Source organism: Rhinoraja longicauda, chromosome 8 (genome assembly GCF_053455715.1).
Source record: "Rhinoraja longicauda isolate Sanriku21f chromosome 8, sRhiLon1.1, whole genome shotgun sequence".
Lineage (NCBI taxonomy): Eukaryota > Metazoa > Chordata > Chondrichthyes > Rajiformes > Arhynchobatidae > Rhinoraja > Rhinoraja longicauda.
In genome coordinates, this window is record NC_135960.1 from 65,366,789 (window position 1) to 65,381,793 (window position 15,005).

At 40.5% G+C, this 15,005-nt stretch overlaps 1 protein-coding gene across 2 annotated transcripts in view; it reads right to left on the minus strand.

Moving 5' to 3' along the window:
* Positions 1–15,005, minus strand: part of pgap1 (post-GPI attachment to proteins inositol deacylase 1) — a 113,767-nt gene that overhangs the window by 84,305 nt on the left and 14,457 nt on the right. For both annotated transcript variants that reach the window (XM_078404140.1, XM_078404139.1), the window contains exons 5-11: positions 11,893–12,053; positions 8,368–8,420; positions 7,194–7,260; positions 5,210–5,315; positions 5,073–5,131; positions 4,893–4,988; positions 4,565–4,614 (exon numbers count right to left, since the gene is read on the minus strand). In XM_078404140.1, the coding sequence (XP_078260266.1) occupies positions 4,565–4,614; positions 4,893–4,988; positions 5,073–5,131; positions 5,210–5,315; positions 7,194–7,260; positions 8,368–8,420; positions 11,893–12,053 (592 nt within the window). The remainder of the gene's footprint in view (positions 1–4,564; positions 4,615–4,892; positions 4,989–5,072; positions 5,132–5,209; positions 5,316–7,193; positions 7,261–8,367; positions 8,421–11,892; positions 12,054–15,005) is intronic.

The window sequence follows — 15,005 nt, forward strand, 5'->3', positions numbered from 1 at the left end:
AAAAAACCATGGAGATATTTTAAGAATAGCAGGAGTATTCCTCTCATTGTCCTGGCCAACATTAATCCTTCAAAGCAATTTTGTTTGTATATTTTACAAATGATTTTGGAGACCAGTTGACGCATCAAGTCATGGCCAGCTCTCAGGGAATTCCCATCATTCTATTCCTTCATCTACATCTCTGTAATCTATTCTTTCTCATATTCCCATCAACTCTTCCTCGATTCTCCTGCCAGCACCTATCAAGGGCCCCTTAGGGTGTGGAAGGAAAAAAGACAGCATTCAGGGGAATCCAAAACGGTCACACAGAGAATTTACAAACTCCACACCAACACCACCCAAGGTCAGGATCGAACTCAGGTCACTGGATTTTTCCTGAAGTTGTGCACCGACCCAAAATGGCACCTATCCATTCCCCCACAGGTGCTGCCTAACCCACTGAGTCCCTCCATCACTTGGTGTTTTGCTAATTGGATTTTCTGTTTAGTTTGGATAAGATAGATCTTTTTAACTTTCCTCCTTAGCATTATGTAATCAAGAAGGCAGTCTGGTCAATCATATATGCCTCCTGAAGAATGTGGGAGATCAGAGAAATTTCCAGTGTCCCTGGTGACTACACCTGTTGGAAGTGCAACCTTAAGTGCATTGTGTGGCTGGAACTGCAGCTGGACTCATTCAGAAGCATCCGTGATGTTGAGAGCATTATAGAAGGTTTAATCACGTGCAAGCTCGGGTGAGTGAGCAAATGTGATACAAAATTGGCTTAAAAGTTGAAATTAGAGGGTGGTGGTAGAGGGTTGTTTTTCAGACTCAAGGCCTATAATAAGTGGTATACTGCATAGATTAGTATTGTGTCCCCACCATTGTTTGTTATTTACAGTAACAATTTGTATATGAAGCTAGAGGGCATGGTTATTAAGTTTGTGGATGATAGCAAAATTGATAGCATCGTGAACAGTGAAGTAGGGTATCGATGATTACAACAGGATCTTCATCAACTAGGCCAATGGGCCCAGGAATGGTAGACAGAATTTAATTCAGATAAATGTGAGATATTGCATTTTGGTAGGACAAACCAGGCCACAACTTACACAGTAAATGGTAGGGCCTTGGAGAATGTTTTGAAACAGAGACTTAGTGGTGTTCGTCCATTAAGATGATGACATAGATGGACTGGGTGGTGAAGGCGTTGTAAGGTATCTGCGCAGGAAAGGTTTGGAGGGATATGGGCCAGGTGCAGGTAGATAGGACTAGCTCAGTAAGGCAACTTTGTTGGCATGGATGAATTGGTCAAAGGGCCAGTTCCATGCTATACGGCTCTATGACTCCATTACAGGTAGTGAGCTAATTAACTGCTATATTTCTATAACACAGGCGTGATTCCACTTTTAAATAGTAATAAACTTGTTTGGGGATATCCTGAAGTCATGAAAGCCATTAAATTAATGCCAGAATCTTTCCCCTTTCTATTAATTACAGTTATATTTGTGGATCTTTCAACCTATAGAACAATCATCCCCCTATTTTATGTGCACAAAGCCATTCTCACTATGACAGTGTTTACACTGCAACATGAAACAGACCATGAGAATCAAACGCCTTGACAAATACAACTGTCTCTGGGTGGGGCTACCATTACAGAAATTAACACTACTACTTTGCAGGTTTTAAGTGCATCGTGTACATTGAATGTATTTGGCACCGATTGAAGGTTAATAGATGGTTAATAACATGAGCAAGCCAGGACATTTAGACAGGTTTTACTGGTTTGCCCCACAAAAGGAAAGCTGGTGTCAAATAGAAATGATAACTTATAATGAGGTGTCATCTCAGAGTTCAAAGCAATTCACTAGCCCTTAAATTATTTAAGTGTATTTAAATGTATAATATTCAATCTACATTACTTGTACAGCTCTTCGGCACCTGAAATAACACACAATTCCTTCTCACAATCTTCAGCAGAGAATGGAGCACTTTGTAAATCAGGTAGAGATCAGTCAGTCCAAAAGAACACAAATGGCAATATAAAAATCTGTGGCAAGGACATGCTGGCATCCTAATCCCTAAACTACAGGCCAGTCATATTTTAGTCCATTGCTTGCAGAAGAACCAGTCGTTTGAAGATTGTCACTCAATTACTTTTATTATAAAAATGGACCCTTTAAATAAATCAGACAAAATCGATGTCACAGCCCATGAAAATCAATGATGGGATCATTTGCTCAGTACAACTGATGTCTTGCAAAGGTAGACACCAAAGGTAGACACCATTACATACTGCCCTCTGGAGGATTTTCATTACACTGTTTAGACTTGTGCAGACAAGGGTCAAATGAATCGCATGCGCATTTGGTTCAGACTCGTAACAGAAACAAAATATGCATCAAATGCATTGAATATTTTGGTGCAAGATTGCATAACAAGGCCTGGGATTAGATCAGTCTCATGTTAAACTAGCGCCTGTATTGTTCAAGACTTGACTTGACTTAACTTGACTTGAGATGACCATGTTGAAGGGACCATGTTGGTTACACACTATCACTGGAAATAAATAATTATTTCATTGCGAGGGGAAATGAAAGGAGGAAAATAATTTTTCCCGAAAATTATGAGTAAATCTGTTTTCTCCAGAGTGCACAGAAAATCTAATTTGGTACTTGCACCAAACTCTAACAATGTCCCATTTAACCTCTATCGTGGCGTGGATTGGTTTATGCATCATTCCTTCTTCTGAGCCCAACAGAAAAAGGAAGAATAAGGTCATGGAGGAAGGAACTAATTATGGCAATGCTACATTTTCTAAAATTACCGAGTATTTGTGGGATTCTTGCTTATCGGCCATTTAATATTAGAATAAGATTGTTCCTACAGAAGTTTCTGTGTTCTGCAGAGAATAAACAGCTCTGACTAACTGAACACGCATCACAGATCAAACCACACAGACTTGTTCCTGAAACTACTGATTCCTGCCACCGTGGTGGTCATTCAACTGATTGAAAGAGTGTTCAATAGGTCACTTCACTTTATTCAATTAAATACACTCCCATCAACGTGATCATCCCATTTTAATTTCTCAGCTCCACCCATACACAAACACTGGACGAGCCATCAGTAATGTCATCTCGGGCTCACGCTGCAATGGTCTCCACTATCAAGAAAGCAATTCTTGCTATTGAGGGCGTGCAGCATAGGTTTACTAGGTTAATTCCCGGAATGGCGGGACTGTCATATGTTGAAAGACTGGAGCGACTAGGCTTGTATACACTGGAATTTAGAAGGATGAGAGGAGATCTTATCGAAACGTCTAAGATTATTAAGGGGTTGGACACGTTAGAGGCAGGAAACATGTTCCCAATGTCCGGTGAGTCCAGAACCAGGGGCCACAGTTTAAGAATAAGGGGTAGGCCATTTAGAACTGAGATGAGGAAAAACTTTTTCAGTCAGAGAGTTCTGAATCTGTGGAATTCTCTGCCTCAGAAGGCAGTGGAGGCCAATTCTCTAAATGCATTAAAGAGAGAGCTAGATAGAGCTCTTAAGGATAGCGGAGTCAAGGGGTATGGGGAGAAGGCAGGAACGGGGTACTGATTGAGAATGATCAGCCATAATCACATTGAATGGCAGTGCTGGCTCGAAGGGCCGAATGGCCTCCTCCTGCACCTATTGTCTATTGTCCATTGTCTATAACTCCTTTCTTTACCCTCGCCTCCATCTCGCCCATAACACTCGTACCCTGGAATGTAATGCTGCCAGTCCTGACCCTCCCTCAGTCCACTTCCGTAATGGCTGGAACATCCCAGTCACGTGCCCTGATTCAGCGGCCTTAGCCGTCAAACCACTCACATTGAAATAAATGCAACTTAATGCAACAGTCCACCTTGCTCCTTACAGTGCTCCTGCCCATCCTGCCAAACAGATAGCTATGCTGCTGCATCGGATCCTGCCCCCTGCCAACTCGTTTAAATCGTCTCGAGCACCATTAGAAAACCAACCCACCAGGGTATTCGTTCCAGCTCAGGTCCAACCCATCCCTATTGTACAGGTCACCTCTCCCCCAGAAGAGATCCCCAAAAATATAAATTCCTGCCCCCTTCACCAACTCCTATCCTATCTTCCTGTTCTTACCCTCACTGGCACATGGCGCCAGAATCAATCCAGAATTAACTACCCTCGCTTACTATTGCAAATAGGTTTTTAGTTTTATTGAGCATAGGCTTGTAGCTGAAAAAAATATTACCTCAGTGGGCTCCTCAAAAATCTTTATCGCGCTTTGCAGTTTCCAAATCCTGATTTTTCGATACAGTTGCAATAAGATAATCTCTCACAAGATTGACATACCATTACATTTATTTTTGAGCAGCTCATCACCCAACAAATGGATGACATTGCCTGGTATCATTTTTTCCTGTTGTATTTTTTACATTCCCATGATATAAGCAGCAACTTGTTTCAATGGGAAGCCATAGAAAATGGGACCCAAGCTTATTTTTTTGTCAAACTAATAAATAGTTGACATCTTAAGATTGCTGTTTGAATAAACGCAGTATAAAGAGGAAAGTGTACTTACCAAACTGATTGGTTAATCAAGGTACAGCCATAGATCCAGTTACTTGATTCCTATCAAATCAAATAACAAAATGCATTTGAGATCATCGTATTTCAAATGGCTGTGAAACAATGTTGTACTTGTAGGTGAATTGAAAACTGATGTTTTCAATATAAAGGACTTTTAATAATGCTTTATAAAGAATGCCCAGTGCTGCTGAGTTTTCACCATTCAAGATGTGCAGCATGCCTTTTCTTAAGAGAAAATGTTTCTTAAATTTTAAGTTAATGGTCGAGGACTGAATGAGAAAAATATTTCAATATTTTGATCAAAAAGAATACAAACTTACCAGATCGGTGGTTCGGCAATATAAGTTACTGTAACGTTCCTCCTCACATGGAAGTGGTAAAATAAAATATGAAGCTTTGGGTAACTGAGCTGAAAACTGAAGCATATTTTGGCACATTATTTCAAAACTGTTTATTTGACAGAACACGTTTAACTAGTTTTAAAATGCAATATCTAGTACCTGCGGAGAGTTGTAAGTCCATTTGTATGTTTTAATTTCACTCCACGTTGCAGCTGAACCTAAAATAAATTCACTCATGAAATGCATTTTATATATTTGGACATATCATTAATTTTAAACAACACATCACATCAAACCTGGGAATGAGACCGAAGACTCTGGATTATCTTCAGAATCTTTTTCTGAATAGGTGACAAAATGATGGTGAAGGACTGTCATTCTCTTCTTTAGATCCATTGTTATCTTAAAAAAAAAAAAACCTTCATTGTCACAGCCATTTTAAACAGCAAAATCAACAATCCATTAGCAGTTCGTGACTACACAAGTCTAAAATATTCAGCATAACTTTATAACTATACAAGTCACACAACAATAGTTCAATTAACATCCAACAGAAGCAAAGGTATTAAAAGCTGGTAAACAGTGTGCATTATTCACATCACTTTAGATTCACTTTAGATTTAGTGACATTTTTTATTTTGGACAATCAAAAATTACTCAGTTGGCAACATGTAAGTCTTAAAGTAGTTAACCAGGGGGGATAGGATGGAGTCGAGGTAGGTGGAAATAAGTTCGGTGGGACATGAGCAGGCAGAGACAATGGGTCTGCCGGGACAGTTCTGTTTATGGATTTTGGGTAGGAGGTAGAATCGGGCCGTGTGGGGCTGGGGAACTATAAGTTTGGAGACATTGGAGGGTAGATCGCCGGAAATGGTGAGGTCCGTGATGGTGCTGATGATAAAGGTCTGGTGTTTGTCGGTGGGGTTATGGTCCAGGGATAAGTAGGAAGAGGTATCTGAGAGTTGTCGTCTGGCCTCGGTCCGGTAGAGGTCAGCACGCCAGACTACCACAGCACCTCCCTTGTCAGCGGGTTTGATGATTAAGTCTGGGTTGTTGCAGAGTGAGTGGACGGCTGCCTGGTGTGTAAAATCTTTTACACACCAGGCAGTTTACAATTCCTAATACTCAGAGCGAATCTGAAAGAGCAAAAATTATTTTTACAAAAGGGCAGCACGATGGCACAGTGGTAGAGTTGCTGTCTTACAGCGCCAGAGACCAGGTTCGATCCTAACTACGGATGTTGTCTATACGGAGTTTTTACGTTCTCCTCGTGACCTGTGTGGGTTTTCTCCGGGTGCTCCGGTTTCCTTCCACACTCCAAAGACGTACAGGTTTGTAGGTTAATTGACTTGGTATAATTGTAAATTGTCCCTAGTGTGTGTAGAACTAGCGTTAGTGTGCGGGGAGGATTGGTGATCGGCAAGGACTCGGTGGGCCGAAGGGACTGTTTCCGCAGACTATCTCTAAACTAAACCAAAAAAAAAGAAATTGCAAGTCTTAGCTAATTCTGCCATTTTTCCACATAGCAAGAGTTTCAAACTTTTCATTGTCATGAAATTTCCAAATATATTAATTATGCTTGATGAAAACTTTGATACTGCAAACTAGGTGCTTTTATATTCTATTTAGCAGCATTGGGAATCAGAAGTGACAATCTCGGCTCTAAGATTTATGACTAAATTGCACAATATTACTTTCATTCCATATTATTCCACAATTCTAACCACTGAACCACTGCTGGAGAGGACAGGACGTTGATGCTTTGTCTGCCATAGGATCCATTAACCAGGAAGTTCAAATAAAGGTCAAGCGTGACAATATTAGAAATGCGGAGTTATCCAGATGTCACATCCAACATTCATCCCTGAAAAAGAGCGATCAAAAACTGTCGCTCAACTCCATACTGGAGGAACATGTATCCACGGCTGTTATTCATCCATGCTGAATTCCCCATGTAGAGGCGGCAACTCCAGTTCAGGCAGATCCACACATTAAGACAGAAAGTAAAACAAAATGCAGAGAAGGATGTAAATAACTGCAAAATACTCATATCAAAGATAAGACTAGGGCTGACTTTGCCTTTTAAGAAAATATGTAATGATCAATTGCCTTGATTGTATCTTGAGATGGTGTAATGTTCACCCTATGGATTAATTCTGGAATTGATTGCACAGTCGGGTTGGCCCTTACATCTCACTATGGTTAATTGTGCAAAGTTTTGGAGTTATTGATACAATATACATAACAAATATCGATAGCAAGTAAAACTTTGTTACACACCTGATTAGTATTATGATCAACAAGATCAAAAAAGACTCTAACAGTGGCAAGTACCAGCTCTTTGCACCTGAAAGTACAAACAATAATGATTGGAACTATAGTTAGCTTCCCTATCATAACTGAAGAACAAAGTTTGCAAAGAAAAATACCCATCCAGCTCAATGTATTTTGAACTAAAGGATGGGTGGAGACGTCCACCACTAGAGGGCATAGCTCTCAGGTGAGAGGGGGAAAGTTTAATGAAGATATGTGGGGCAAGTCCTTTTCTCAGAGGGTGGTGGGGGCCTGGAATACATTGCCAGGTATGGTGGTGGAGGCAGATACCATAGTGGCATTTAAGAGGCTTTTTGCTAGCAAACTGGATGTGCAGGAACTAGAGGGATATGGATCATGTGCTGGCAGATGAGATCAGTTTAACCTGACATCATGTTTGGCACAAACATCGTGGGCCATAGGGCCTGTTCCTGTATTGTACTGTTCTACGTTCTATGTAGATACAAAAAGCAGAGCAAAATTAATTACTGTAAATGGATTCAAACATTCACAGATGATTGAAGATAGACACAAAAGGCTGGAGTAACTCAGCGGGACAGGCAGCATCTCTGGAGAGAAGGAATGGGTGACATTTCGGGTCGAGACCCTTCTTCAGACTGGTTAGGGAGAAGGGAAACAAGAGATATAGATGGTGATGTGGAGATAAAGAACAATGAATGAAAGATACGCAAAAAAGTAATGATCATAAAGGAAACAGGCTGTTTGTAGGGTGAAAATGAGAAGCTAGTGCAACCCGGGTAGGGGAGGGATAGAGAGAGAGAGGGAATGCCCGGGGCTACCTGAAGTGAGAGAAACACATGATTATCATTGTTCGTTTTCTGCTGAAGATCACGAGAAAATAAATAAAATTTGATAAACAAATCCAGAAACATTAAAAAAATATTTTGTTATCAAACATAATTGGACCATCAAGAATTGTAATATTATGAAGGCTTGTCAATGTAGACCTGATTATCTTAGTAATATGGAAAATAATTTGCCATTGCTCTTCTTTAAAAAAAAAAGCCTTCTGCATAAATGTTTAGGGTGGTTGGCGATAAAACAGTGGTTGGGCGCAGTGCTCATGAACATTTTCTTTATGCATATACTGTCCTCTCAGCTCATCTTTCCTTATACTTACCAGACGATACAGAGATGATCAGTTGAGAGCCATGCTCTTGGGACCGCCGACGTCTATGAAATAAAAATGGTCACATTTAGTCCTTTAAAGGTTTTATCAATCGTATTTCTAGAGCTGCATCATTTCATTATGTTACTCTGCATTCACCAGTGATCCCAGCACACTAACAATATCCTACACGCACTAGGGACAATTTACACATACACCAAGCCAATTGACCTACAAACCTGTACATCTTTGGAGTGTGGGAGGAAACTGAAGATCTCGGAAAAATCCCGCGTGGTCACGGGGAGAATGTACAAACTCCATACAGACAGCACCCATAGTTGGGAGGGAACCCGGGTCTCCGGCGCTGCTAGCGCTGAAAGGCAGCAACTCTACCGCTGCGCCACCGTGGCCGCCCTCTTGTTAATTAATTTAGTTAATTAATTGTTTATTAACTCGTAGGTTAATCTTAATATATTGTCTTTTCAGAGGTAATAAAACAGAATTGCACCACATTATAATCATTTGACCGTGAAGAACATGTTCAATGTACAAAGAGCAGCTTGGTTACCTACGTGCAAAATTAACAGTAAACCATTTGTTTCTCAACAAAGCATAAATCTTATTCATCCTGCAATTCATTTAATTCAGCTATAATCACAAGAATTGACATAAGTGCTGGAGTCATGTAGCGGGTCAAGTGGCATCTCTGGAGAACATGAATTGGTGATGCTTCGAGTTGGGACCCTTCTTCAGACTCTTCTATCACCTATCCATGCTCCCAAGAGATGCTACCTGGCCCATTGACTTACTCCAGTACTTGCTTCTTATTTTGGTAAACCAGCATCTGCAGTTCCTTTTATCTACTGATCACAAGACTAAATTGAAAAGTAATAAATTGACCACTAGCATGGTCTTCCTTCAATTTCCCAATAAGAAAGGTTTTGAATTATGAGCAATTTTGGGCACTGTATCTGAGGAAGGATGTGCTGACTCTGGAGAGGGTCCAGAGGAGGTTTACAAGAATGATCCCAGGAATGAGTAGGTTAACCTATGATGAACGATTGTCGGCAGTGGGCCTGTACTCGCTGGAGTTTAGCAGAATGAGGGGGGGACCTCATTGAAACATACAGAATAGTGAAAGGCTTGGATAGATTGGATGTGGAGAGGATGTTTCCACTGGTGGGAGAGTCAGGAACTGGAGGTCATAGCCTCAGAATTAAAGGATGTTCTTTTAGGAAGGAGATGAGGAGAAATTTCTTTAGTCAGAGGGTGGTGAATCTGTGGAATTCTTTGCCACAGAAGGCTGTGGAGGCTAAGTCAGTGGATATTTTTAAGGCAGAGATAGTGTAAGATTTGAGAAGTTTTCCCTCATTTGAAAAGCAACGCAATACCAAAGAGCTGCAGTTTGGACAGTTTAAACAAGAGACTGGGGCTGATAGCGGAGAAAGGCTGCGGTCAGATTAACAAAGGATGTCACAATCTGTGGGTCCTAAAATGGCTGCAGGACCTCGTGACCAGCCACAAAAGGTAAAAACCTTACATCCCAGTCTCTAGGTTTCTGCAAAGCCATGGCCAGAACAAAGGATGGGTATTGGCCATGCAGAAACCCACGAAACCAGGTCGGAGTCCAGACACTGGGGCGCTGACATCAGCATACTTACAATGCCCCAAGCCGACCTAAACAGTTCATCTCAGTGAGGGGGCACAATAGCCCATAGAAAACTACCTGGTAGGTGATGGGAAACCAGTTAACACCCATCACCTCACAATGAAATCCCAATTTACACCGTCTGGCCATCCCCGGTATCCCGGAACATAAGGCAGATCAGAAGATAAAACCTCATACATATCTTTTGAACAAAAAGATTCCAAGATCTGGCGGGAGATAGGACGGGTCAGAAACAGTATAACTGGCCACTACTTTGGGTGAAAAAGTTAAGACGGACAGGAGGCAAGAAGCGCAGAGAAAACCGGGTTCGAAGTCAACTGAAGTCAAGAAGAAAGTCGGAAAGAAGAACGGATGCAAGAGAGAGGAACAGGCACGCAACTCGAAAAGAAATACTGCAAAACGAACAGCCAGTAACCCCAGTAATAACCCCATGGTGAGCATGCACTTCAAATCCTACATATCCTGGACATAGTTTAGTGTAGAGAGGAGGGTGGTTGTGAATAAACGTTGGGTGTGTATTAAAATAGGGTTTGGTCAAGGTTGCGATGCGTCGTGCGTTCCCCATCTGACAGTCGTGTATGTGTCTTGCAGAACTGTGTTTAAGAATTCATAAGTAAAAGGGTATTCGTGTATATGTTTTGTGGAACTGTGTTGTGTTTCAAGAATTCAGCGAAGAAGGTATTCGGATATATGTCTCGTGGAACTGTGTGCTTTTAAGTTTTCAGCGAAAAGGGTATTCGGGTATATGTCTTGTGAACTGTGCGTTTTGTGATTAATAAATAAAAGATATTCATGTATTCGGTATGTGTATTGTAGATATGTCTTATAGAACTGTATAATAAGTATTCATGGACAATAGTCCCAAGTGCTGAATAAAAGCCTTTTTCATTTAAACCCTGGTTTTAAAATCTGGTCTGGTTGAATTTTTTTTCTGCACTATAAGAGCTCCTGCACCTAAGCCCAGTGTCTAGAACCGTAAGGGGTGAGTGGGTCGAACCACTCACGGGGAACCAGTGTGCACGGCCTGGTCAAGGGATCAGAGCAAGGCACGGGGACCTTAGGTCGGGCGAAAGCTCGGCGCAGAAACCCCTTACAATAGATAGATTTTTGATTAGTGCGGGTGTCAGAGGTTACGAGGAGAAGGCAGGAGATTGGGGTTCGGAGGGAGAGATAGATCAGCCGTGATTGAATGGCGGAGTAGACTTTATGGGCCGAATGGCCTAATTCTACTCCTATTCCTTTGGACCGCATATATTTAGCAAAACGGCATTCTTTGAAAGGGGTGGTGCTTGAAAAAGAGAAGTAATTTAATTCTCCTAAGTACATTCTCCTTCAGTAATCACTCTTGCAATACCGACTGAGAGTTTTAAAATATTTCAGCAATTATAAATATCTTTTCTTTTTAAACTGACAAGCGTCATTGATGAAAATTATCGCCTGAAAAGAATAAACAAATTTCTCATAATATTTAAAGAAATAAAGAACTTCAGATGCTGGTTAATGCGCAAAAGGACACAAAATGCTGGAGTAACCCAGCAGATCAGACAGCATCCCTGGAGAATATGTATAGGTGACATTTCGTGACAAAACAATAATATATTATTTTCATGAAACTATCAGATACTTGAGGTAAGGTACGTCAAAAAAGGAGGAAAGTACACCCTCAAATAACTGCAGCGCCCACCAATGCCAAATAAAAGCAAGAAAACTGTATTCCAATTAAGGTTCTGTATCATTCACACAAGGCATCAAAGCGGCATTGTCCTCGTGCACTGGAGCACCTGAACAAACAACCTCTCAGCGAAAATGTTAGTCACGTTAATACTACAGCTACGAGCAGACATTTGAAGAAAGAATCTTTACATTACCACAACATTTAGAGTATTGTTGTAAAGGCTTAGGCTTGGTACAATGGTCAGACCAGAGCGGACTTGATAATCTCGGAAGCCACCTCCCATTGAGAGGATGGTAATGTTTCTCAACTTTTCTTCATTGAGAATCCAGTGATCATTCACAGTGGTGTAAAAGTCTATAAGAAAATAGAAAGAACGATTTTGGTGTAATTATGACCATTTAACACTCTTAGACAATAGACAATAGGTGCAGGAGTAGGCCCTTCGAGCCAGCACCGCCATTCAATGTGATCATGGCTGATCATTCTCAATCAGTACCCCGTTCCTGCCTTCTCCCCATACCCCTGACTCCGCTATCCTTAAGAGCTCTATCTAGCTCTCTCTTGAATGTATTCAGAGAATTGGCCTCCACTGCCCTCTGAGGCAAAGAATTCCACAGATTCACAACTCTTGACTCTACATGTTGTTTTTGAGTATGGGAATAGATGTAAAGAGTTTTAGAGAAACAGTATCTCTGAAAAAGGAAGTTGTGTTCAGTGACATGTAATATCCATGGCTCAATAATTTAGCACTTTTCTGACTAAATTACATGATTACATAAATAAGATTACATAATTACAAATTCTGATATTGATTCTACACTTTATAAATAATAAATTAAAATAGAGATAAAGAAATGCAATTAACATTAAAACAATATTGATAGCCAAATTTAATCAGCTTATAATTCAAATATCATGCAATCATGAGGAAACAAAATATTTACAAAGGGCATCCCAGGTGGCATTTCAAACAATTAAGTATTGTTGAATTATGGACACATAAATGCAGCAGTTAATTTGCACACTTTAACTCACTCGTTTAGTTAAATGTCAAACATTGACCAAGAGAACAAGATGTTGGGAGAACATCCCCTGGGTTTCACACTTTATCAAAAGATAACATCATAATTACAGCAGTCCATTACCACTGCACTGACGTGTCAGCTTACATTTTTAAAAATGGGATTTAAACCAATAAAGTAAAAATTCAGGCAGAGAGTGCCCTCAATGAACAATGCATCAAATGCAATTTATTGGCTGGGAGCAACCCAGACCATCCTGTAGATGTGAAAAGCCCTAATATCAACAGAATATTTTTCTGATGAGTTCCAGGTTAAATCCTAAACGGGTGAAGTCTCTCTAAAGTTTGCGTGCTCTCTCAGTGATTGTGTGGGTTTCCCCAGGAGGTTTGGTTTTCCCCACATCCCAAAGCAATATCTGCGGGCCAATTGCCAATCGTAAACTACCTTTTAGTGTCAGTTGATGGCAGGAAGGATATAATGCTTAGGCTCTTTAAGGCACCGGTCAGGCTGCATGTGGAGTACTGTGAGCAAATTTGGGCCCCATATCCGAGGAAGGATGTGCTGGCTCTGGAGAGGGTCCAGAGGAGGTTTATGAGAATGATTCCAGGAATGAGTGGGTTAGCATATGATGAGCGCTTATACAGCACTGGGCCTGTACTCGCTGGAGTTTAGAAGGTTAAGGGGGGACCTCATTGAAACAGAATAATGAAAGGCATAGAGTGGATGTGGAAAGGATGTTTCCGCTGTCGAGGACTGTCTAGGACTAGACAGAATTAAAGGGCACTCTTTTAGAAAGGTGAGGAGGAACCTCTTTGGTCAGAGGGTAGTTAATCAGTGGAACTCATTGCCACAGAGGGCTGTGGAGACCGTCAGTGGATATTTTTAAGGCAGACAGAGACAAATTCCTGATTAGATCGGGTGTCAAGGGTTATGGGGAGAACACAGGAAAATGGGATTAGGAAGCAGAGATCAGCTATGATTAAATGGCGAAGTAGACTTGATGGGCCGAATGGCCTAATTCTACCCCTATAACGTGAACTTGTGTGAAGAATCCACTTTGGGCAAAAAGAGGGAACACAATTAATGAGATGACAACGCGGAGAGTTGTCATGTCCCAGATGGGCCAAATGATCACTTCCTTTTTCTTGAAGAAAAGAAAGCACAATGATTCAAAATCCCTTCCAAACTCATCTCCTCTTGACATTGTCCAAATCTACACAACCATCCCCTTAATTATCTCCTTAATATTCAGTAACATAATCTCCACCTAATGTTATTGCTTTCTTCATTCTACAGCTCAATATCATTAATATCTTAAATGGTAATCACAACTTAATTTAATATTAAACAAAGATTAAAAAATTAAAAAAGTTTTATTGGATCAAGTTCACAAAATAAACACAACTGGCTCTGCAAAATACTTCAAAGACAAATCCTTCTGGGAGAACAATTGAATATAACATATAGATATCAGTCTCAAAAGGCTGATTTGTTTTGCAGTGACTATATTTTCCCATTTAAACACGTTCCAGAAAATAAAGATTATCAGAATAGACTGAATACAAAGCTACACATTATTACTGCTAAACAATTACCTCTGCACTATTATTAAATGTCTCTTCTGTTTTTCAACATTGAGTTTTCCTATACTATGTAAATACAATTAAAAACTATCTACAAATGATGAGATATATTTTGTGCACGTGGTCTAAGCTTTCATGTATTTACTTACAGAATTAAAATCCAAAATTACTTCCACTAAATTGTCCATTTTGATCTCACCATTCATCTGCACTCGTGTATTTCAAATAACTTGCTAGGTTCCTCCAGCTCTACCTTTTTAAAGTCAACGAGTCAGAATCACACAGCAGGGCAACAGGCTTCAGCTGAACAAATCCAAACTGACCATCAAATATCGATTTACATGAATCCCTCAGAATTCCCATTTTATTCTCCTCACATTTTCATCAACATCCTCCGGATTCCACCACAAACCTACACTCGAGGGGAAATTCAGGTCGCCAATTAATCTAACAATCCAAAGTCTCTGTGATTTGGGAAGAAATTGGAGAACCCAGAGAAAATCCTTGCTTCTCAGGGTGGTTAGTCTGTGGAATTCACTGCTTCAGGGAGCTGTGGATGCAGGAACGTTAAATAAATTTAAAACAGAAATAGATTGTTTTATAATAGACAAGGGAATTAGGGGTTACGGGGAGCGGGCAGGGATGTGGACATGAGCTATTGTTAGTATAGTAAGACCTGAGTAATCTCCTGGACAAGTTTC